The 23,758-nt window shown below is 41.0% G+C and overlaps 1 protein-coding gene and 1 long non-coding RNA gene across 8 annotated transcripts in view; both read right to left on the bottom strand.

Annotated features, from left to right (window-relative positions):
- The window catches only part of LOC140699449 (uncharacterized), a 184,011-nt gene extending 171,789 nt beyond the window's left edge, over window positions 1–12,222 (bottom strand). For both annotated transcript variants that reach the window (XR_012077631.1, XR_012077630.1), the window contains exons 1-2: window positions 11,978–12,222; window positions 8,712–8,963 (exon numbers count right to left, since the gene is read on the bottom strand). This is a non-coding gene — a long non-coding RNA (uncharacterized lncRNA). The remainder of the gene's footprint in view (window positions 1–8,711; window positions 8,964–11,977) is intronic.
- A 1,644-nt stretch (window positions 12,223–13,866) lies between these two features.
- The window catches only part of SEC23IP (SEC23 interacting protein), a 36,871-nt gene continuing 26,979 nt past the window's right edge, over window positions 13,867–23,758 (bottom strand). For 3 of the 6 annotated variants that reach the window (XM_015235887.3, XM_072971999.1, XM_072972000.1), the window contains 6 exons: window positions 20,522–20,677; window positions 20,031–20,133; window positions 18,835–19,020; window positions 18,001–18,163; window positions 17,279–17,379; window positions 13,867–15,361 (listed from right to left, as the gene is read on the bottom strand). In XM_015235887.3, coding sequence (XP_015091373.2) covers window positions 17,298–17,379; window positions 18,001–18,163; window positions 18,835–19,020; window positions 20,031–20,133; window positions 20,522–20,677 — 690 coding nt within the window. In that variant the 3' untranslated portion in view covers window positions 13,867–15,361; window positions 17,279–17,297. Of the gene's footprint in view, window positions 15,380–17,278; window positions 17,380–17,747; window positions 17,852–18,000; window positions 18,164–18,834; window positions 19,021–20,030; window positions 20,134–20,521; window positions 20,678–23,758 lie in introns of those variants that run through there. The other 3 variants (XM_015235888.3, XM_015235889.3, XM_072971998.1) reach the window with 3 other exon arrangements.

Raw genomic sequence — 23,758 nt, 5'->3', positions numbered from 1 at the left:
TCCTCTGGTCTGGTCTTTCTCTACTCAATCTTAGCATCATTCTCCCACCCCAAGCCCAATCTTACAGAAAATCCTCTGGCTGCTACCTTAAAAGTGAGTTCCAGGATTCAGCCCCTTCTCACCCCTCCCTGCTAGGACAGTGGTCCAGGCCACCACCCTCTCTCACTGGAACTTATGTAAGAGCCCCCCATGCGGTCTCCCTGCTCCCACCCTTGCCCTGCAGAGGATGCTGTGAAGTGCCACCCAGATTGGCTCTTCAGATAAAGCATTATTTCGGCAGCTGCCAAGAGTGTCAGCTGCCGGTGGCTCTCGGTGGAGCCCCTCCCCAGGGACTGCCCTCTGAAGAAGTCAGCTGCCTGCCCTAGGCTCCCGCCCCCTTCCTGGGAGCAGCCCACATCCTCTGACTGGTCAACTTAGGGTCATAAAGCCTGGGCCCCTTGCCCCAATTCAGGACACCCCCAAAGTCCATCCTATTGAGCCTTTGCTGCCATGGCAACGCTTAAGCCTCTGCCCACCCCGACTCCCTCACTCCCCCAAATGCCGCTCCCGAGGACACACCCAGAACTTCCTGCAGCTCTTCCTCCTCTCAGTCTGCTTCTGGGGAAATCCAACTCTTGACACCCCCTACTGTCCTTTCTTACAAAGCAGCCAGAAGATGCCATTAAAACATAAACCCCGTTTTGTCACCCCTCTGCTCAGCTCTCTCCAGTGCTTCCCCATTTCTCTCAGGACAAAGTCCAAGCCCCCGTCATGGCTCCAAGGCCCCCAAACAATCCGCCCATGATCTCTCTCTCCTGTGCTCCCTCCCCAGCCTCCCTGCCACGCCCATTAGGCTCCCTTCCATCCTCGGCCACGTGCTCCCTGCGCCCCTCCCCACCCTCCACGCGGCTCATGGCTTCACCTCCTCCAGTCTGTGTTCAGATAACACCTGCGCACAGAGCCAAGCCTGATGGCTCTTTCCAAGTTATAACGCCCCTCCCAGACTGTTAGTCTCCCTTAGACCACTTTATCTTTCCCACTGCATGTATCATAGTCTAGAATTCCATACACTTAGATATCTCTTACTTATTGTGTTTATTGCTTATTGTCTGCCTGATGTCCCACTGGAGCCTAAGTTTTCGAGGGCAGGGATTTATTTCTTTTGGTTCATTGCTGCATCCTGAGTGCCCAGAACAGAGCCTGGCTCATAGTCCGCCCGAGTAGATCTTTGCAGAATGATCAAGTTAATGAATGAGTGAATCGAAACCCACCCCCACAAAGGCCTAGATTCTCCTCAAAAAGCAACAGCAGCGTTTTCTGTGTCCGTCTGGAAAAGAGGATTCCATCTCTACATTGTCTCTCCCGGTAACTTTTATCCTAGGACATAAGGGTACTTGGGTCACCCACTTTATATGTGAAAGTTGCCACCAATTTCAGTGCCCAAATTTGTATCTGTATTAAAACGAAATTTCTGCCTAGAGAAAAAAAGAATAAATGATGCCCTGGGCCTCAAGTGAAGGCTCCCCCAGGTTGCTGTGAGGACTAGCTGAGACCCTGCAAGGGAAGGACGTCCCCCAGTGACTGACACACAGTCAGCACCTCTATGGAAGGAGAATCAGCTGTTTCTTTATTTCTTCTGAACGCTCCCCAGTGGTCACAAGGAGAGCCAGATACTGGGCAGGTTGATGCTAACCGTGATTGGGATTCGTTTTTGAAATTCCGTGAGATTTAATTTCCAACTTTCTGCAATGTGCTGAAAATTACAATTCGGTTTGTATAAATATGTATTTTCCTACAGAGAAGAAGGAATACAATGTAAAATACCTAGTGTGGGTATATGTAAATGATTATAGGAAATGTGTATGAATTTATATGACTATACAAAAAATGCATTAACCAAGACGTTAACCGTAGTCAGAAGGCAGTTGCATTAGGAATACAGGAGTCAATAGAATTATTATTAAAGAATTCTTTGATCGAGAAAATGGTGCATTTTATGCATCAATGTTTTTTAAAGGTCAGAAATAAGAACCCAATTTAAATTGGGTCAAGGTAGTAAGAGTGGTAACCGTTACCATAAGGAGAAAAATCCTTTAACCAATCCAGGTGGTTTATTTGATCCTATCAGGATCTGATTTCTCTGGCTCTTGAGAAACTTTTCAAACTTTAATGCTCACTTCTTCCTTTGAAGGGTGAAGTTCACCGACTCTTGTACATACTTAAAAGAGATTAATTTTTAAACCCTCTCCTCTGATGTAAAATGTACACCACCTCCTCTCCTTTCATGTTAGTCCCCACTCAGGCAAGCCAGGCACAAAAATTTGAAGAAGCCTCAGCTGTTACTAAGGAAGAAACATGTGGCTGCCAATCAGGCTGAAGACATGCGTCAAGGAGGTTTAAAAAGAAACCCATTCATTAATTCCATTAATTCCTATAGGTCCAACAGTTTACATCCATGAGCTCATCTAATTCTCTTAACAACCCCAAAAAGTGTAAGTAACTGTTATAATCCTTATTGTGCATGTAAGAACCCTAAAGCTTCAAGAAGTAAGATTACATGATGAGTAAGTGGTAGAGCAAACACAGGCAATGTTTCCAGAACCTGAACTCTTGGCTGCTACCCTACACCCCACCCAACCTCTCGGTGGGAGACCTGCCAGCGCAGACGCCCTGGGTGTCTGTCTGAGTGTTTTTCCCTTGGGATTATAGACAAAAGTGCACCCAGAGGAGAACACCAGCTCCAGGTGCACAGTGACCTTTCTAAGGGCAAAAGCTGGTCTTTGGAAAAAGTTCCTCCCAAAGAGAGTTGTGTCTGCTACGAATTCTAAAGGCAAAGCTGTGGAAGCAGTTGTGGAAATTCATAGCCATGATGCTGCCCATTTAGGTGAAGACATTCTTGTTAAGTAGTGACTTAAGTAGTGATTTAAAGCCACCCAGCATTTTACTATGATGTGTGCCTTACTGTATGGGTTTTTTTTGTATTTATCCAGCTGAGGGTTTATAGCACTTCTTGAAACCATTCATCAGTTTTGGAAAATCCTCATAATCTCTTCAAATATGCTCCTGCCCTATTCTCCATCCTATTTGCCTTTAAACTCCAATTACCCATATTTAGGTCTTCCATCATATTCCATACACTCTTTCCTTACACTCTCCCCTGTGTTTTCTATCCTTTTCCTCTCAGTGCTTCAGTCTATTTCTTTCTGACCTACCTTCTAGTTCACTATTCCTCTCTTCAATTGTCTTATCTGTTGTGAAACCCACTACTGAATTCTCAATCTTCTGTTATGACATTGTTCAGTTCTAGAATTTCCATTCAGTTTCTTTTTAATATCTCCAGCTCTCTAATAGAAATCTCCAAATTGTCATCTAATTTACTGATAATATTAATCACCATTTAAAAATGTGTGTCTAATAACTCCAATGTCTAGATCTACTACAGGTCTGTCTTTAGCATGTTTTTTCTTTTGGCTTTCAGTCATACAGATTGGACATTATGTATGAAAAATTATACAGAAAATTTGAAGCCCTGGGTGATGTTATCTTCCTCCAAAAAAATGAGTTTTGCTTTTTGTAGGCACTGCAGATACGGGTAGATCACCTTACAATCAAGGAGTCATTCAGCTGACTTAAATCTGTACATACTTCTGTCTTTGTGAGGGCTGCTCTGCTTCTGGTTTATCCCTCTCTGAAGAAACAGACTATTAGAAGTCCCAGATGAAATCCTAGGGTGTTTATCAGAATCCCTAGTCCTTGGTGTGCCTTAAACTATCACTGTTGTCCCCCAGGTCCCATAAGAATGACAGAAGCTCTCACCCTAGTAGCACCTCAGCTGCCACTTTCTGCTTTGGCAATTTCCTCAAGGGGAGAAGTGGCACCAGACGCCAGCCTTACACTGTTTCACTTCCTTTCTCTCTGGGATCTTGGCCCCTCAGGTCTTTGCTTCTTTGGTAGGTCTTTGCTCCCTGCAAATACTTTTCCCACATATTGTATTTTCCAGTTGGTTTTGGTGGGAGGGCTGGTGTACAATTAGCTAGTCCACTGTTACTTTAAGTGGAAACCTCCCGCACAGTACTGCAACTGAAAAATGTGATGAGCTGGATGCTGAAAACTGGGTGAGGAAAAAAGCCAACAAGCGGCAATCTTGGAAGGTAAGATTGCTCGGCAAGAGGTAACCCTGGATGGGCTATTCTGCTGCCCTTTCTTCCCTCTCTTACACGTAGTTTGGATTTAAGAGCCTTTGAAAGGTAAATCAGAGACTCTCAACAGGTTTGTGAGGAAACAATGCCCAAAGCCAGTAACTGTATTTTCTGAAATTAAAGTTTTATAATCAAGGGCAAATTTCACCTTTAAATAAGAGTAAATACATGAAATACCAATGATACTACAGAAGGAATTTAAATACTGCCAACACTGGCTACAAGAATCAGACCAAGTAAGACATATGCTTCTGAACGAAAACAAATGAGCGTAACAAAAATCACAGGCACAGCATAAACAAGGTAACTCAAAACTTACTGAACTACAGACCAGAAACTCAGAAAGGTTCAGAAGCTGGTATCTGCGATCCAGATGTGCAAGCCACATTTAAACGGCTTCCTCTGGTCCAACCAGTTTGTGGATTTAGACACAAAATACCACCTTTTGGTGAACTCTTCCCTTGTAGGTGAATCAGACTTGAAAGCCCCAGTGGGTGTGTTAAATGGCCAGTGTGATCTAACAGAGGAATGCCTTATAGAATTCACATTTCCCATACCTGTCTGTTTCATTTTTTTTTTAATTTAGTTCTTTAGTAGAATTAACTTTGGGCTGAAAAGTAGAAAAATCATTTCATTTGCTAGATAAGTAGCTGAGGTTTAAATCTACGTTTAATCTACAGTTTCAGTGGATACCAGCATTGCCGTTCAGGGAATAGAATCCTGTGGTTTCCGAGCCTTCAAAGAGGGTGTACTCTCAAGTAAAATCAAGTGAAGGAAGTCTTATTTCCTTGGCAACTTCCTATTTCTTTTGACCTCAGAGAAATCTTGCATGTTCAGTGACTGAATTTAAAAATTAATTCAAATATTCACAAGGCTTTCACTGAAAGGAGGTTCATCAAAAGGCTGATCAATCTAATGTATCTATTTTTCTATCCATACGCACACACAAATATACATATATATTTGGAAATTGGAAATAATCTAAAAATCAAACAATAGGTGATTGGTTGAGTAAAAATGGATTTGATTTTATAGATTTTTTAATAACAGAAAAAATTCAAGAAATAACAAATGAAAAAAGTTACTTCCAAACATTATAATGTGACCCCATTTTTATAAGGAGAAATGCAAAATGCTGAGGGTGGAATATGTGTGGTTGTTGTTTTCTCTTTTATGGTTCCCTGCATTTTCCAAATTTTCCAAGAGCCGTATCATACTTACATATTATAAGGCCTGTCAGAGTTACCTATATTGATAAATACTGTATTTCCACACAGAAGCAAACGGTGCCCCAGAAACAGGGCTGGGCTTAGAAGGGGAGACAATTTTGAGTCCCAGCTTCTCCATGCATCCCTCTGAGTCACTCTGGACAAGTCACATCACCTCTGGGAATCTCAGTTCCCTCATCTACAAAGATGGATATGCTCATCCCTGTCCTGTTTCCTTAATGAGCACGAAGATCAAACACAAAAAGTTCATGAGAGCCTTCTGCCAAGAGGAAAGTGAGATTCAATCAAAGGAATAAGCAATAACTACCAAAGATGCTCTTAAAGTTCTTGTGGATCTGACTCAAGCTTATAAAGTTAAAGGCTATGTATTTTACATCAGAAAAAATATCCATCTTCACCTCGCACCTGTTCCCCCAGGTGGGATGAACATGGCACCTGACAAAGCACCAAAGTAGGAGTGCTGGTCAGGTAGGCAGTATCCGCCCACAGAGGGAAACACAAGATGTTTCCCAAAACCATAAGAGTGAAGAAACAATTGTCCCAAGACCCCTGCTGGGACAAGCACCTTATCAACAGCTACATGAGGCAGAAAAAGACAAGATAAGGATGTTGTGGGAGATACATCCACATAGGAAGGACAGGACAATTTTTTTTAGATGGTAACACATCAATCTCCCGTCCAAATTCACTAAAAAAAGAACCTTGATCAACAAGCTGAAAGACTTTGTCCAAACGGAGGAAAAGCTATAGGTAAAAGCTTTAATTTTCATCCCACTTTTTAAATTTTGTTTTCTCTACTCTGACCACAATTCCACCACTTAATTATTCTGTGATCTCGGACAAGTCACTTCATGTTTCTTTCTAATCTCGGTTTCCTTGTGTACAAAATGGGTCTGTGTCATTCCTATGCCACCAACGGCAAAGTAATATGTGAAGCTGTTCTTCCATTTGGGATTCAAGGTGGACACAAACGGACATGGACTCAGGAGACTGGGCCTCTCATCCTGGTTTTGTCATTGTCTGCAACCGTGATGGAGCCCCCTTCCCTCTGTAATCCTCCAGACTGGTGAGGAGGTTTCCTGAGCCTCCAGCTCCAGCCACAGTCCAAGCTACGCACATCCACTGTTCTCCCAGACTGGGCTGTTCACATACAAGTGACCTCCCTACCCTGCAGTGGCACTCAGTGCTAGGACACCACCTCTGTTTGACCAGCTGACCTTGTACAGACAGTGCTGCCAGCCTGCCACTGACACTATGCAACTGGGCTGTTTTCATAGTTACAGAAGCATAGAGGTTTACATCGACCTGTCCATGGGCGCTTACTAGCCGATAAGGCTCTTTGTGGAGAAATTTTTTAAATGTCATGTCTTCCTCCTTTTCTCCTCCAACTTCTTCCCAAACTGACCATCTAATTTAACTAAACTCAACATTTTGTTTCCACATTTTCACACTATGTAACTCTCCCATGATGAGTAATCCAGTGTATATAAGTCTTTGCCCTTTTTTAAAAAAATTTTGGGGGGTAGAAGTAGTTAGGTTTGTTTTGTTTGTTTGTTTGTTTATTTTTAATGGAGATACTGGGGATTGAACCCAGGACCTCGTGCATGCTAGGCACACACTCTACCACTGAGCTATACCCTCCCCCTGTCCATTTTTTTTAAGACTATTTCTCAAAATGAAATTACTGGGTTAAGAGGTATGGACCATTTTAAGGTTCTTGATACATATTACACCAAACTGTCTTCTGAAAAAGAAGTAATAATTGATATTCCTGCCAGCAATGTATGAAGTTTTGTGTCCATCCTTTTTCTTTTTCCCTGCCAAGATGAATAGTTTTTTTTAAAAAAGTCTGCTTATTACATTCTAATTTGTATTTTTTAGGTTAAGTAAAGAGGATGAAGATTTTATTTCAACTGTACTAGTTTGTTTTGTTTTGTTTTAGTGAATTATCCGTTCATGCCCTTTTCACATTTTGTAAGTTGCTAAAAGGTCATCAAAGAAAATCTGTGAAGCAATTTCCTTCACAGCTAAAAAGGGTGGGAGACTTACTTCTAGACATAAAAAGTGACCACCTGAAAGCTAGTTGGGATCTGCACTCTGTGGAACTAAACAACATCTATAAAATAAAAACTTCTTTAAATATTCATTTCCTTTGGGTCCTGGAAAATGTGAATTTAGTTCCAGTTATTGCACATAATCACTCTTGCAATTCAAGGAAGTTCTTTCCAGAACTTTAAGATACGCCAAGAGTAGACTCGAAGTTCCTCTTTCAGCTACAAAGAAAGTAGTAACAGACATGACTCTAAAATCCAGCCAGCAGACTGGATTTAATTCTCTGCAGGTAAACAGCACATGTTCAACTAAAGATGCCCAAGGATTCAGAAACCTTAATCTTTACATATTTCTTCTGGAGTAAACTGAGACTCAAACTCACCAATTCAAAACTCATCATGTTTGACAACAGTTGAGGTAAACTATCATTTTCAGTTGGCAAAATACTGTCATTTTTTAGAGAATAAAACTCCACAAGCCCCAGGCAATGAGAAGTGATGACAGAGAGAGATAATCACATACAGTCATCCAAAGACCACAGCCATACTGGATTCAAGTGTTGACAAACCTGATTTGGGAAAGAGGAAAAAAATGGGGGACAATGAGGGCTTGATGCTGAAATTTGTTGGAAAATGCAAGATGTTGAAATGTGTTGGAAAATGAAAAGTGGCATCAGAAAACTAATTTTGAAAGAAGTTAAATGAAAGGCATTTTAGCGAAAAGACATGAGACATAGTCTCAAAAAAGGGGCAACTTTCTGTTACAACTGTTATGTTTCAAATGTAAGACTGAAGAGTTACCTAATCCAGTGCTGAATTAAAATAACAAAATCTCTCCCGCTCACACACATGACCCAAACATAACCCAAAGGAAGTTCTAATTAGAATGTCAGAAAAGGGACACTTCAAAACAGGCAAGTTAAGGATTTCTGGATGGTAACCAAAAAAGTAAAGAAGTAAAGCTATTATGGGTATTATTTACAGAAACTAAGTATTTTGACAGATGATACTAGAGGGTGGGGGGGGTGCATTACATGAATATTTCTTTCCACAAGGAAAGCCATGTAATAAAGTTTTTAATTCAGAGGAACAAAAAGCATTAAATTCAGATCCTTAGTGTGAGTGTGAGCTTCCAGCCTGAAAAAGGACTCCTCACCAGGAAACTGCATGTTTAGAAACGGGCATCTCCTTCCCTCGCCAGCCTAAAAGCCACTCATGCTGGTCACAGGGTATTTCGGGCATCTTCCTCTTACCTGATGGATGTTCACGTGGGTCAAGAGGTAACTTTGAGAAACCTTAACGTTCCCGCTGTGTTTGGGGAGCGGTGCAGGTTGAGAAGCGCGTGGCACGGGCTGCAGAAGTCAGGGAAGAGGAGAGGAAAGGGCTTCTTGTTAGCGTTTCTGTGCCCTCTGAGTTTGCCTTCCTTTGAGGTCCTTTGAGAGCAGAGAACGGCATCCTGGTTAGTCGTGTTCCCCTGTTGAACGGTGCTTTTTGAGTTCAGACACCTGAGACCAAACCAGGGTAAAACAAATGTCAATTAAATATCACTGAGAAGCACAGGGCTCAAGGAAACAGCGCCCGTCAGGGTGTCTGTAGGGAGGAAGGCGGCTTTGTGGAGGTGGGAGCCCTGGACTCCGTCTCCTGCAGTAGCAGAAAAAGGGTGACAAAGGAACAGCAAATTGGGAGAATGAATAACCAGCCTCGTTCACACAAAGGGAGTAGCAGGCGAGGCCGGAGAGAGGCTTGGGAAGAATAGCAGGGAGTTCAGGAAAATTCCGAACCAGGCAAGGAAAGCGCCCCCGGAGGTACCGCAGAGCCGGAGTCCGCTTTGGAGGGCGAGCTGAGACGACAGAGGATTCAGGGTGCACTGTGGGGTCAGGACACTGTCTGCGCTGCCCAGCCTTAAGGAAAACCAGGGTGAAGGGAGTGAGAATGGAGATCCAACCTGTACTGCAGGTGCCCAAGACCTGGCAGGTTCACGGATTCCGGCAGACCGAAGAACACTCCCGGAGCCGGAGTTGTGGATATCTCTGACTTGCCTTTATAGCAGAGGAATACACAGGCTTTAATGGCAGCGGCGGCAAGTCCGTCCGCCTTGTATATCAAGGCAAACAAAGCTGGCGTCAGGCCAACGAGGCTAGGAGCTAACCAGTGCGCGTGCGTGGCGCAAGTCATGCTTATATAACACTATCCGGGTACCGCGCATGCGGGGTAGTACAGCTGAGCCCCTGGGCTGTGGATGTCCAGTGAGGGAGCCTGAGTGACTCCATTCTCCCTACACAACCCAAGGGGGATAAAAGCTGGGGTTGATCCCTGAGACAGTCAGGTGGACAGACAGGCTAGGATACTTCCACCCTCTTTAAGGACAAAAGACCATCTCACATTTATTCCTCCCTTTTCAGTTCCAAAGGTACTTAGGCAAACATCTAGGTCCTGGGAATATTTGGGAATCTTCATTACCATGAGGTTTTTACCCCCACATCAAAAAAAAAAAAAAAAAGAAAGAAAGAAAAAGAAAAGTACTTCAGGCAAAAACAACAATATCCACATCTCCTAAAACGTATCCTGTTCTTTCAAAGGTGTCCTTTGAAAATGCTTCTGCTAGTGGGAAGAAGAAAAAAAAAAAAAAAAAACGCGGGGGAAGGTTGTGACTGCCTCGGTGCTTCCAAAAAGTAGTTGATTTGCAGGTATCTTTCTATAGTAGACTTCCCTTTAGTGTTATTTTGGAGGCTTAAGTGCACTTGATTCTGCCTTGCCATTAACTGTGTAATGGCTAGTTTCCGGGAGCCTCGGCTCTCTCATTTGTAAAGTAAAGATAACCCCACCTCCTTGGGGATTCTGCAAAGGTTACGTGAAAGAGCTTGCACAGAGCCTGGAGCACCGTCGACACCCAAAAAACACAAGTTCCCCTCCCCAGTTCTATCTCAGGGGGTAACATCCAGAGAACTACAGCAGCCTCGTTCATCTGAAGTTTCTCCAGGAATCAGAAGTGCTCTTCAAAACAGCTTTGCAACTCCTGACTAATAAATACACCCGGGAAAGAGAAGCAAATGGGTCTCAGAGAAACAGCTGGGCACAGGCTTTGAGAGGCGCGGGAAAGGAATGCATCTTGGCTGGTAACGAGCACTTTCCAATATTCCAAACCATGCTCCTTTCAACAAGAGTGAATGTTATTAAGTGGCTTACAAAAGGGAAAAGCACCCCTAGTAATGTAGTCTCAAAACAATTTTAATGAAAACCATACTCAACACATTCAAACAGCTCTTTTTGCATTTCATGCACAACTTAATCTCTCCTAGTTGCTGCAACGTGCGATGCTTTTTCCTGCCTCATGTCTTTCCACGTCTTAAGTGCACTTTCCTTCCCCTCTTCTCCCTGGCTGCCTCTACTTACCTGCCTTTTAGGTTACAGAGAGGCCATCCCTGACATCACCACTGAGGCTAGGGGAGGGGAACATACATAGGGATTCATTACACCACTCTCCACACTTTTTTGAGTATGTGAAAATTTCTAATAAAACCTTTTAAAAAGTCTCTTTAATATAAGAAACAAAAGAAAAACATGGTGGGTCATCCCACGTACACCGATTCCACATGTCCGTGAACTTGAATGAACCCTAGAGAGTATGCAGCACTGGACTATCTCACGGTTGTGTCCTTGCTAGTCCCTGGTCTATTTTACATGCCCATAGTTTCCTGTATTGAACATGTATTGTGATAGTTTCCTGTCATATTAAACGTGTATGCTGCCCAAACTCATGTCACTTGATCTGAGACCAGAAGAAGGAAGCATTGATGCAGAGGCTGCATTATCTCACCAGTGCCCACTAGTGTTAACAGCAACATAAAGTCACTCTCGGAGTTTTTGTGGGGCCAATAGGTTTGGGAGAAACTGCAATAGAGCTGGTGTTTTAAAGCAAGAACATAAAATACTAGAAAAGAAGGCAGAATTTAGGAAGGAAAAATATGTTTTCTCGATTCATATCCCAAAATGAACTTAGAGAGTCAGGGCATGGGGAAGTTACTCAAAGGTGCTTTCTTAAAGTCCCACTGACCTGTGTTAAGACAAATAAGCATCACCATCCCTGCCCCTACTCCCACCCCAGCTGGCCCTCCTGCTCGGGTCCTCTTTTCCAGTGACCTGCACCTCCTCCCGCTTCCACTTTCCACACACCTGCAGATACCTGGGCGTCTGTGAAAGATGCTCAGACCCTCTCTGACAGCTCTCACCACCAACAACAAAAACCTGGCCAAGTACAACCCAGGGAGGACTGGAAGCGGCAGTGACCTGGCAACAAAGACCTGGGTCTTCCCTGAACCTGAGTGCTCATGAGAAAGTAACAGTAGTGACAGTTAGCCGGCTATGTGCCCAGCACTGCTGAATGCGCTTCACTCATATGTCCGTTTAAGCCTCACAACAGCTCTATGAGGTTGAGGAATTTTATGAAAGAGGGAACTGACCAAAAGCCAAAAACACCTGACAGAGAGGTTAGGGGGGAAAAAGCTGTGAGGGGACTCACAGCTCGGAGATGGAGGTCTTGGACCCAAAGGCAGACGGGTATTGTCAGCTGCGGAGGGCTGGAGAGGGATCCGAGGAGGTGAGCTGCCCCAACTGAAAGAAGGCGCAAGGAGCCGACATGGAGCTTGTTTGCAGTGTCGAGGGGTTGCGCGCGCCCCGGGCGGCACTCAGGTGTACGCACTTGTCCTTTCATAATACCAGTGGCGCATGCGTAGTGTTCATAATGCGGAATCACGCACTGGCGCATGCGTGGTGTTCGTAATGCTGACTCATGCTGCTGGCGCATGTGTATATTTACCCCTTGTCAGGAGCAAGCTATTGTGAACTTTGGCCTGGGCCCCAGGGCCTGCTCACTTAAGGCTGCCGACAGGTATCAGAGCTCTTTATTACGCTATCAAATTTTGGTAAGCTCACTTTAGAGGTGAAACACCAGAATGAGACTGACAACCTGTGGAAAGAATTGTAGAAATACCAAGGAGACAAGTCAACTGACAGTCCATCCAGTGCTCTGCAGGGAGATGGCCCACAGCAGGAATGCCATGTTAGCACGTAAAGGAACTGAACCCGATCAGCTCACCCCCTTATAGGATCCAGCGCAGCGTGACTGACTCAAACTAACCAGTCCCAAATTAAGCTACAATGAAAGCCATTAACTTGGAGGAAAACCAAAACACTCAGTGTCTGCAGATCAATTCGCCCTCTTCCTAGATTGCAAAATCTCCATGAGAAACGAGTCACCACCAGAATGTTGCCTGGTAAACTCTAAGGCTCAGCGCTGAGGTACTTAAGATGCCTCAAGTCATAAAAACCTCAAACAACGGTAATATAAATACCAAGACCAATCATTCTGGAATTTCTGGGACAATCCTGATCTCCAGTATTCTAGGTATAATGTTGTGAGTTAAAATTTCAAGTATATGATCACCCCTGCCAGGATAGTGGTACCTACCTTCTAATGTCCTCACTTTCAAGGGTCTATGCAGATCACACCTTTCAATAACATACTTACCTCAAAAATCAACATAATCTGTGAAGCTCCCTATTATTATAATCACACTCTGGTGTTGAGAAAAATCCTTATCTGGTGGATTCATGGAACGCACAGGCCCATCACACCTGGAAAGCAGCTTCCTCCCCTTATGTACCACATTAACAAACCAGGCCCAGGCAGATCTCAGCAGGTTTACGACGACTCTTTGCCCTTCAGTTTCAGACACTGACACTTTTAAATTTTAGTCCCAAACTCTGCATATAAAACAGTTTCAGAATAACTAGAGACTTGACTTTTCCCATCTGGGGAAAATGAGGGCATTAACCCATGCCAGAGCTGGGGTCGGAGGTTCCCAGGAGGGGCCAAGCTACTGGGGACAAGGAGGAGGCCCAGCTTGACTCGGCAGCTATTCTCTCACCTAGTTTATATACTGAAATTTGACAAGGGTTCTGCTACTTTTTAAACCTTGGTAAACAACCCACTGATCTGAATGGCCTTTCTAAGTTCTCTAATTCTATTTTTGATTTTTAAAACTGTCTTATTCAATAAGTATTTGTCCCAACTTGTACCTTGTGGCGAGACTCTGTGCTGGGCATGGTGGTTACAACAGTGAACAATACACTAATAAATTAAACAGACTCCACCCTCAGACCTACTTACTGTTTGGGGTTTAGTTTTGTTTTTTTTTTTAAGAAATTTTCTTAAGAGTGACGTAAATATATGTCCACAAACAGAGTCATCCCCAAAGTGCTATTTTATGTTTCCTCGAGTGTTAAAATCACCAGATTCCTAAAACTAAGCTGGTACACATTCCTACTATGGGCGCTGGTTCAAATGTTCCTTCCCCTCTGCCCAAAATTCAGAAGACACAGGCTGAATAATACAGACAAAACCAGGTATTAAGTTGAAAAATCAAACTGGATTTTATTAAAATATACATAAATAACCCTTTTCTTTATTTCATCAATTTGGGGAAGAGGAAATTAAGTGAAAATTAATAGCACTGGTGTAGAGAAATGAAGGCCAAAAAGAGTCAGTGAAACTGTATTCCAGCCCAGATCTGCCACCCAGCAGACCGAGAAAGGCATTTAGTGTCTTGTTCTCAGCTGCAGAATGAGGGGGTTGGAATACATGTTGTCTGGGGTCAACTGCAGCTCAAAAATTCTACCGTTTCCTAATTCCATTATTAGGAGCAAATGCTATAGTTGTGTATTAACTATAGAGCAGGTACCCACAATGAAAAGTAAATGAACACTGAGCTCATAGGAATACCTTTAAGGAAGACAGGAAAAATATAGCAGTTTTCTGCTTTAAAAAAATGTGTTGATATTACTGTTTTATTCACACTAATTAGAATATACACACAAAAAAATGTGTACTGTATGTTGCTTTTAAAAAATTCTATGTTCCATGAGAACTATGTAATAAACAGTGTAAAATGTTTCTACTGCATAAAAGAAAATCAGCATTCCCATGTAGTATTAGGAAAATATTTAGATAATCTGAAGTTATAGTAAAACAAAATATTACAGAACAGTCTTTTCATGAAGTAGAGTTACAGTCTAGAAGCAATACATTTCATACTTTCAAACCCTTTGGTATAAGTGAAATTAACACAAAGCGAAAAAACCCAAAAACCAATCTACCTTGGCTCTCACTTAACTGGAACTTCAGCAGTGAGGTGATCACACAGCTACCTCAGCTTACAGCATGGACAACCTCTCGTTGCTCCCCTCTTCTCCTGGTGGAAATGTGCTAGGAGAGCACTTCCAGGATTCTGGTGAAGTAAGGAGCATCGCACCTCCTTCCACAACTCGCTCTCAGCAACAGCCTGAAAGGCTTCACAAAGACTTCAGATGCAGCTTGGAATAAAAGTGATCTTGGTTACCTCCTCTTAACAAATACAAATGATCCCTCATTAAAGCAGCCCAGAACTACAATTCACATTTAAAGTAGAACATAAATTTTTAAAAAACCATATTATGATAGTTTCTCAAGAAGGCCATAGTTGAAGAAAAGAACATACTACATTAACTTAAAAAAATGCAAGTTTAATAGCCCACTGACAATAGTTTTTAAAGAAACAAACAACCATCTGCATGCTACAAATGTTTCTTTGTTGATATCACATATTACTTTGATAACTGTACAACTAAACTGATCTGAGGAGTTTCTAACTGCATCATTTTTATAATTTCACTTTCTCATCTCTACTGTCCAAATGTGGTGCTGATTTTTTGTTTTGTTTTGTATGTTTTCTTTTAAATGAACGCCTCATCTGAGAATTATAGCCGAGCAATTGTCAAGGAGTCACTTTTCTGTCATCCATCACAGGAGCAGACGGCGGATGTCCTCTGAGGGTTTTCTCAGTAATGTAATATATACTGCGACTTTCTGTAAAAACAAGAAAGTCTTTAAAAGAAAAAAAAAAAAAAAGCTTGGTCATACAAACTTACAGTAATAACAAAATAGCACATTGTTGCCCCTTTCTGAAGTAAAGAACACACTGTCAAGTGCTAAACAAACCCAGCAAACTACTTGCAAAGACCACGATCTACGAGCACAAGTCCTCAGAGAGGCCTTCCGGGGGGGACAAAAGGGCCTCGGGGAGAGTGCGGGGAGACTAACCAACCCGATGATCCTCATAAAAAAACGTGTATAGAAAATATACAGACAAAATGTGAAGTGAGTTATCTGTCAGGTTAATCTGTGGCTTTTTAAAGAACAATTCTAAAAAGGATTAAAGGACAGAAAAGAATTATTCAGCAGAACTGTCTACGCTTGAACGAACCATATGCAGAAGGACTGTTAATATTTTAAATTAACCATTTTATAGTATCAGTATAGTACTAGGAACTTAAGTTCTTGCCTAAATTTTACAACCAAATATAAGAATAAAACAGTTACAGTGAACAAATCATGTGTGAAATGAAAGACTCTTAATTTTTCACATCAGATAACATCAAAATCCTCAGACTGCTATTGTTTGGGTTTTGTTTGTTTTGCTTTTTTTGTGTGTGTGCAGAGGGAAAGTTGGGGGAACTTAAATAATTTCAAAATTCATTTGGAGTAACAGCCAAAATATTGGCACACTAACAACTTGTACTGCCAGATATTAAAAACTACAAAGTTACAACTACTAAAACACTATATTTCACTGAATCTAAGACACCATCCATTTTAAGACGCAGCATTATTTTATGTACTACGCAAAGACAAGACGCCCAAGGCAGGAAATCTAATGGAGACAGAGATCTTCACAGAAGGTGAGGATACCAAATGCCAACAGCCTCAATTATGGGTAAAAAAAAATAAATAATACTTCCTCCAGAAAGGATGGCAAAGAAGTCTGCACACTATTTCCCTGACAACAGGAAGAAGGGGGAAAATTCCTTGATGTTTGAACTGGTACCTCCACCCCTGCCCTACCTCCAAATTTTGTCGTCTGAATTCACACTACCAGCACAGGCTAAGAAAATCTCAAGCAGAGAAATGAGCTGAAGCAGACTCAGACTGGTAGTGCCACCCAGTGCCTGGCAGAAGAAAACTCAAACCCTCTAGAGAAGAACTCAGCTTCCATCCAGGCAACAGGTGATTTTAAGATGAACTCCAAATTTAAAGATGTTCAAATGTGGAAAATGTGTAACTTGAAATCAGTGACATATGGTAGACAGATAAATAAGTCAATGGAAGAGATTTGCAAAAGCCTAGAAAACAAATATTGGGCATATGACTTAAAAAAAAAATCAAACCACAGCATATGATAAAAACAGCAAACCAATGACAAAAGGGTACATTACTCAATATATGGCGCCAGCCAAAAAGATTAACTATTTAAGAAAGCAGGCATGATATCGAGAACTATGGGAGCCTTCTTATAACTACCAGGCAACAGGAAGCAACAAACAGGTGAAAAGATGCAAACAATCTGGGTGTCAATGACATCAGTCAACAGATGAACCTTCCTGTCACGTCAGAAAAATAAACCTCCATTTGTTTACGATCTTGTGAGTTCAGTTCTGTTACCTAAAACCAAAGGAATTCCTAACTGATATTCCTGGGAATTTATTTTTAAAAGAAACTGAAAATAAAAGGACTAAAATTCTATGCAGAATTAGAAAGATTATAACAAGTAATAAATATAGACTGCAAACCAATTCCCTTCCTTAATGTCTCTATTCTGAATTTTAAAAAAAGAAAAGACAAAAGAAAAACACTCAAGAGAAAACAGAAGAGAAAATTATAGTCGCCAACTCCATGAAAAAGGCTTCAGAATGAAACATTCAGAATCAATACACATAATAAACTCACAAGCGAAACTGAAGTCCAATCAATGCTGGGGCTGTTCTGGACTAATGTTCATTGTTCGATAAATTTCTTTAAGTAGTAACAGCGCAGTATCTTCAGATTCCCTATCAAAGAGAAAAGCACATTTGCAGTATATTGTATACATACAATATATTGTATATGTGCAGTCAAACTGTAACAATTCTACATAATAAAGCTGAAAAATGAAAAAAAGAAAAAGAAAAAAAAAAAGAAAAGCCCATTTACTTAAGAGGTAATTAGGAGAAATTAACCTCTACGCATAAAGGTGGAAAATGCAGCTTTGGTTCTATTCAACTCTACTTCAGAAGGGCAAATGAAGATAAAGTAGTGTTATCTCAGAGCTATCCTTAAAAATTGGATGGAAACCCATCAGCTCCAAAATAGCTGTGCTGCTGTTCTCCTTGGTGACGGGGGAGTGGGGGGTATATGGAAGGATGGCTTTCAAAGTCCCTACCATTCCCATTCTGTGAAAGGCATCCCTATGAAGACAGCGCGCAAGGACGGAAGGCCTTTGGTGGAAGGCGGTGACATGCTGCCATCTTGTGGAGAACTACACTAAAGGGGGAAAATACTGATTTTGAAGACGCAGGCATTCAAATTAATATGTCATATCAGAGAGTAAATCAGCAAGGGTCTCAGTAAAGCTGTTATATGTGCTGGCACCTAAAGGCCACATAAATGTTATCAAAGATGAAAATACTCACCAATAGCATAAGTGACTCTGAAGAGCGAAAAGATATTCATTAAAACTCTCTATCGGCTTTTCTTGAAGAACATAGTCAATTCGGCGGCCACCGTTTAGCATTCCAACCTTTCCTAAGTAGTCCTCATCCTTGGAAAAATCTGGACTTTCAACAATCTTTTCTGCTAGAATTTAAACCATTTCAATATCAAAGTCAATCACTTAATCATTATCCTTTGACTTTAGCTGACTTTCTGGGCTCAAGAGAATATTGCTTGACACACGGAGCAACCTGGGGAGCTACCAGGCTCACTTCCCATTCCTCCAAGGAGCCAGGGGAAGAGGGGCTGGTTTCCCGAGAGAGAGGAGAAAGCCAGCAAGCTGACAGAGGTTTTGAAGAAAAGGAGTGAGAGAGCATTGTAGAAAGAAAGGAAATAGAATTAGAATCCGAAAGAATCAAAAACATCACGGCACAACGACCTGACATCGCATGTAAAGTCTACAGCGACACGGTTAGACACAGCACCAAGAGAGCATTTCTCACAGGGCGTCTTTCAGATGACTGAACATCAACTTAGTTCTCACCTCTGATGTTTTACTCTGGCCTTATGAATCTCAACAACATTTTAAGATTGCAGAGTAAAAAGTTCAGCAACTATCAGGCCACAACCCAGTTTTAAAAAAAGGATGCCATGAATTTTGAAGTACAGGTTACCCTACTAGATTTTCCTTTATAGGAAGAACCTCTACATTTCAACAAAAAAATACTACAATGGAAAAGCATCATCAAATAATCTATGTGTGCTGTGTTCAGAAATAGTATTTGTATTGGAAATGCCTGAAATGTCAAATTTACCTTCAACTACTTGCTTCTCCTCTTCCTCTTTGATTTGATTGGCTACCTTCTCCAGTTCTTCTTGCAGCTGAGTTGAAGAGGTGTGAGCACGGGCAAACTCATTTAATGTCTGCCAAGCACTTTTCAGGGAGCTGATGAAACCCTGCTTCAAATCAGATCCCATCCGAGAGAGACTTTCTTTCAACTCTGAAGAGATCAAGATGATACATCAAGTTATTAGTTACTGTATAAAATTCTGCACCACAAAAATAGAAGTAAAAGTTACCCTGTTCTCAGACTGGACAGGACCTGTTAGTCTCCTCTTAAATGTCAAATATATGGAGTTTCTCAGCCAAGAACTCTCAATATGTCAAAATGTTCTGAAGAGTCTTATTCTTAAAAAGATAACACTCGTTTTTCTAATCTGTAATGGTGAAATGGTTTGGAGAATTTGAGATTCTGATATAACAATTTAAACTTCTAATTTAAAAATGTAGAAACTTGCCCCTTCCCCTTTTCTACTTTTGTCTAATAAATCGTATTTGAATCCAAAGTCTTAGAGTATCAGATTTCTTACTTTAACTTCAAAAGTTAATTATTTTTAAAAAGCATAATGCAAGTAAAAAGAAAAAAAAGAAAGAAAAAAATTTGTAAATGAGAGGGCATGATCATGTTTCCTGCCTTTAACACTACAGATAAGTATATACACCATTGATAGGCATAAAAGAAACCTAAACACTACCTGTAATTATTATCAATCCCTTTTGTTTAATGAATTTTTTAATAGGGAAAGAATGTTAGTTAGCAAGGGAAAAACAGCTCACTTGACTTAGCATCAAATTTATTTCTTGATGGTTTGGTCATTAGTTCAAAAGTTACTCTGTTTCCCAATTCCAAAACCTATAATCAAATTCTATCAAAATCTATATATCTCATCACTTTACTACCAACTTATCCAATTCCTTATTATCTCAACAATTAGAATGTTATCAAGGAGAAGTCATTAAGGACAAGGAACCCATTCCAACTTTTTTTTTTTTAACTCCTCTAAACAATTAGTAAACAGGTTCTGAACATAGCAGGCACTTAAATAAATATGAACTTACTGTTAAAAATTTTGTAATTCATTACAAATGCCAAGAAGGACGTAATTCACTACAAATTACAGATTATAAAATGACAGGACGGAAACAAGGTTTTACAGTATTTGCTTTTACCTAAATGAAGTCTTTTTCTGCCTTTGTGATGTGGAATGAGAACTGCTTTTAGGTCCAAATCTGGTACAATCATAGGTTCTAATCTATACGCCACTGGATCAAGCTATAAAGAGAAGAATTAAAAATTTATGAAAAGCTGTACTGAGTTATGTATCTTAGTTGAGTGAGAAAACAGATTAACTGGCTAAACAAAGATTTTGATTTTTTTCCCCACATTTTATTCAAATACTGGTAATTATAAGAAGACTTTCAAGTTTGTGGGTAAAATTACTCTACCAGAAAAGCAAGAGAATTATTTCCTTGAGCAAAGGCTTTTTGGTAGAAAAGTTTATTGCAAAGTATCAGACTCTGTTTTTCAGGTCAGAGAGCTGAGTTGTACAAAATCAAAATCAGGATTAATTCCTAAGAAGTAAGAATCTGAGAAACTATTAGGACAAAGAGGACTGGTGCTTCATTGTCTTCAAAATAGGAAGTAAATGCAGTTCACTCACTGGATGATAAATATTGAAGAATCCTTTACAGGTAGGAAGCCTGTAGTTCTCATCTATCCTATCCACTCCTCGAATAGTGAGAAACATAGCAATTGGAGATCCCAAGGCAAAGAAAACCTCTGGTTCAAAGTCTAAGGAGCTGTAAACAACAGAAACCTAGAAAGAATCAAAAAACAGAGAAGGATGGTCATTCCAGTGTCATATAATACACAATTCAAAAGTTCAAACTGGAACCGCACTTAACTAAAAGCATCTCAACGCGGCTGATGCCCCTCAGGGGTGGCTTATGACGCTGATAATCACTGCCATGGACATGTGCTGCTAGTTCGAAAGGATCAAAAATAATGTCCTTGTGAAATCTTTATCACTATTACATCCGCTGACTATACTTTTACTGATTGTGTAAAGTATAAAGTACACAGTGTACAGAAGTATTATGATTATAGTTACAAATGTGGTTAAAACTGCGGACTCTAGCATCAACCTGCCTGGGTTTGAGTTCTGACTCCACTCCTTACTGTGTGACCTTGGGCAAGTTCCTTACCCTCTCTTGCCTCCATCTCAGTCCCCTCATCTATAACATGGGAATCGTAACAACGCCGAAGTCATAATGTGGTTGAAAAATAAATCACCTCATCTATATAAAGTGTTTCTGTGCACAGAGCTTCGCTTAGTTTAAGCATCCAATGACTGCTCCTTCTATTATAACTACCGTCTTCATTTGTTAGGCATGTTTCTTTCCATTAGAAAGATGATTTATCCCAAAAGAGCTCCTGTTTGGGAGAAGCCTGCATGTAGCCTCTCAGCTCACTGAGAACTGCCTAGAGTAAGAGAAAGCACCCACATTTGGACAGCACTCTGTAGTTCACAAAGCTCTTTTGTTTGTTGCTCAGTGACAGGATATGTGTCTTCATCATGTTAGTATCCTGAGAGTGAAGAACAATGAACGACATAAGCCAAGGGCATGACAGAGGTCCGCTGGAAGTGGAGGGCATGGCAAGAACCTGTGTCCACTTCTCAGATGAAGACAGTGAAGCTCACATAGGAGTTGTCACCTCCCACGAGAACACAGCCAGTGAGGGGCAGAATGTGGACCTGTAATTCCAAACCCAATGTTCTTTCTATTAACTAGGCTGCCTTTCTAACAAAGTCTAGACTTTACATCCCATGGTTTGTCCCTATATTTGTAAATTCAATACTTTCTGCTGCTGATGAGAGTCACAAAGGAGATGTTCTCAAAATCATGCATTTTCCCCTAGCTCTAGAGAAAAAGGAAAAGGGGAAAAAGTCAAAAGAAAAATTATAAACTGGAAAAATACTTACAAGGGTCAATATCCCTAATATATAAAGAATTCTTAAGTATCAGTAAAGGAAAAAAGAAACCCAATAGGAAAATAGGTAAAACTAGCACTTCACCCCCACCAAAAAAGCCTAAAAAAAAGGTGATAAAATAATCTCTCTAGTGCTCAAAGAAATGAAGTGAGATACAATTAGAAGATATAAATGAAATACTAAAAAAAGAATAAAAATCTCACATTTTCATGTAAAAATTATTTCTTTAGAAGAAAGTTATAAAAGTGAGAATACTATATATTTTTAAGGGAGAATGATGATATCAATACCAGTGAGGGAGAGGAAAGAGGAGAATCGTATAAACAGCCAGTGGGGAGTGCAAACTTGCACAACTTTTCTAGGGGCAAGTAGAACTATCAACATTTTCATGTGTACATCCTTTGGCCCAGTTATAAATACTTCCAGGTATCTGACTGAAAGAAAGAGCAAAATATATACACAGAAAAGTGTTTTAAAACTGTTAACCACTGGACTGTTTAAAAGAGTGAAAAGCTGCCCACGTGTCCAGCACATTGTGGGTTGAATTGTGTCCCTCCAAAAAAGAAAGGTACGAGTACCTCAGATCTTATTTGGAAACAGAGTTTTTACAGCATTAGGGTGGACCCTAAATCCAATATGACTGGTGTTACTAAAAAAGGAGAAATTTGGGAACGGAGACAGACATGCACAGAGGGAAGGTGATGTGAAGGCAAAGGGAGGGCCAAGTTAAGAAATGAAGGCTAGGAGTGATGCGTCTATAAGCCTCAGGATGCTAATAATTGCTGGCAAACCCTCAGAAGCCAGAAAGGGGCAAGGAAGAATTCTCCTGTAGGTTTTGGAGGGAGCAAGGCCCTGCTGACACCTCAGTCATGGACTTCAGTCTCCAGAACTGAGACACAATAAATTTCTGGTGTTTTAAGCCACCCCAAACGGTACTTCATTATGGCAGTCCTTGGAAAGAAACACATCCAATAAAAAAGTAAAAGAAAAAATCATTATCTTTCCAAACAGTTAAACATAGTAGTTATTGTAGAGAAATATTTTCCTAACACGGGAATACATGGCATAACAAGCTGTTTGAAAACAGAAGCACAGACAATTCCTAATGTAACAGTGGTTCGACTTAGGATTTTTCAACTTGACAGCGGTAGGGAAGTGGTGAATGTAGTTATCTTCAGTGAGACCCCTCCCACCATGCTGGGCAGCGGCAGCGAGTGACAGCTCCCAGGCAGCCACACGATCATGAAGGGAAACAACTGACAGGCTTACAACCGGTCTACGCAGGCAATCATGCTGCTGTTTGCTTTCAGTACCGTATTCAGTAAGTTACATGAGCTATGCCATATTTATTATAAAACAGGCTTTGCGTTAGGTGACTGCCCAACTGTAGGCTGATGTAGGTGTTCTGAGCACATTTAAGGTAGACTGTGCTAAGCTATGATGTTAGGAAGGTTAGGTGCATTTTTGACTTGTATATTTTCAATTGACAATGGGTTCATGAAGCCATAATCCCACTGTTAGTCAAGGAAGATCTGTATGATGTTCTAGTAAAACATTACGTATAGCATTTCCCATTTTTGTTAAAAAAATATATAAATATACATGCAAATAAAAGTCTAGAAGGCTGTATTCCAACTGTTAATAGTGATAAGTTCTGATGAGATTATGAGATTATTTTTTCATTCATTATGATTATTTTTGCTTGATCAATATTTCTCGGCTCTCTGGCAATGAATGGTGCACACAGTGGATTACCGTAACAACCCTTTGGGTAACAGATCCTTTCTTCCCACCTCAGCCCACTCACCATGGTGATGGCATTGACCTGCACTGGGTCAGTCAAACCACACCCTATTCCCCAGGACACAAGAACTGGTCCAGAATGGACTTCAGACTCAAACCAGG

Source organism: Vicugna pacos, chromosome 11, assembly GCF_048564905.1.
Source record: "Vicugna pacos chromosome 11, VicPac4, whole genome shotgun sequence".
Classification (NCBI taxonomy): Eukaryota; Metazoa; Chordata; class Mammalia; order Artiodactyla; family Camelidae; genus Vicugna; species Vicugna pacos.
Note: the sequence above shows the minus strand (reverse complement) of the source record. Positions and strands in the feature narration are given on the sequence as shown.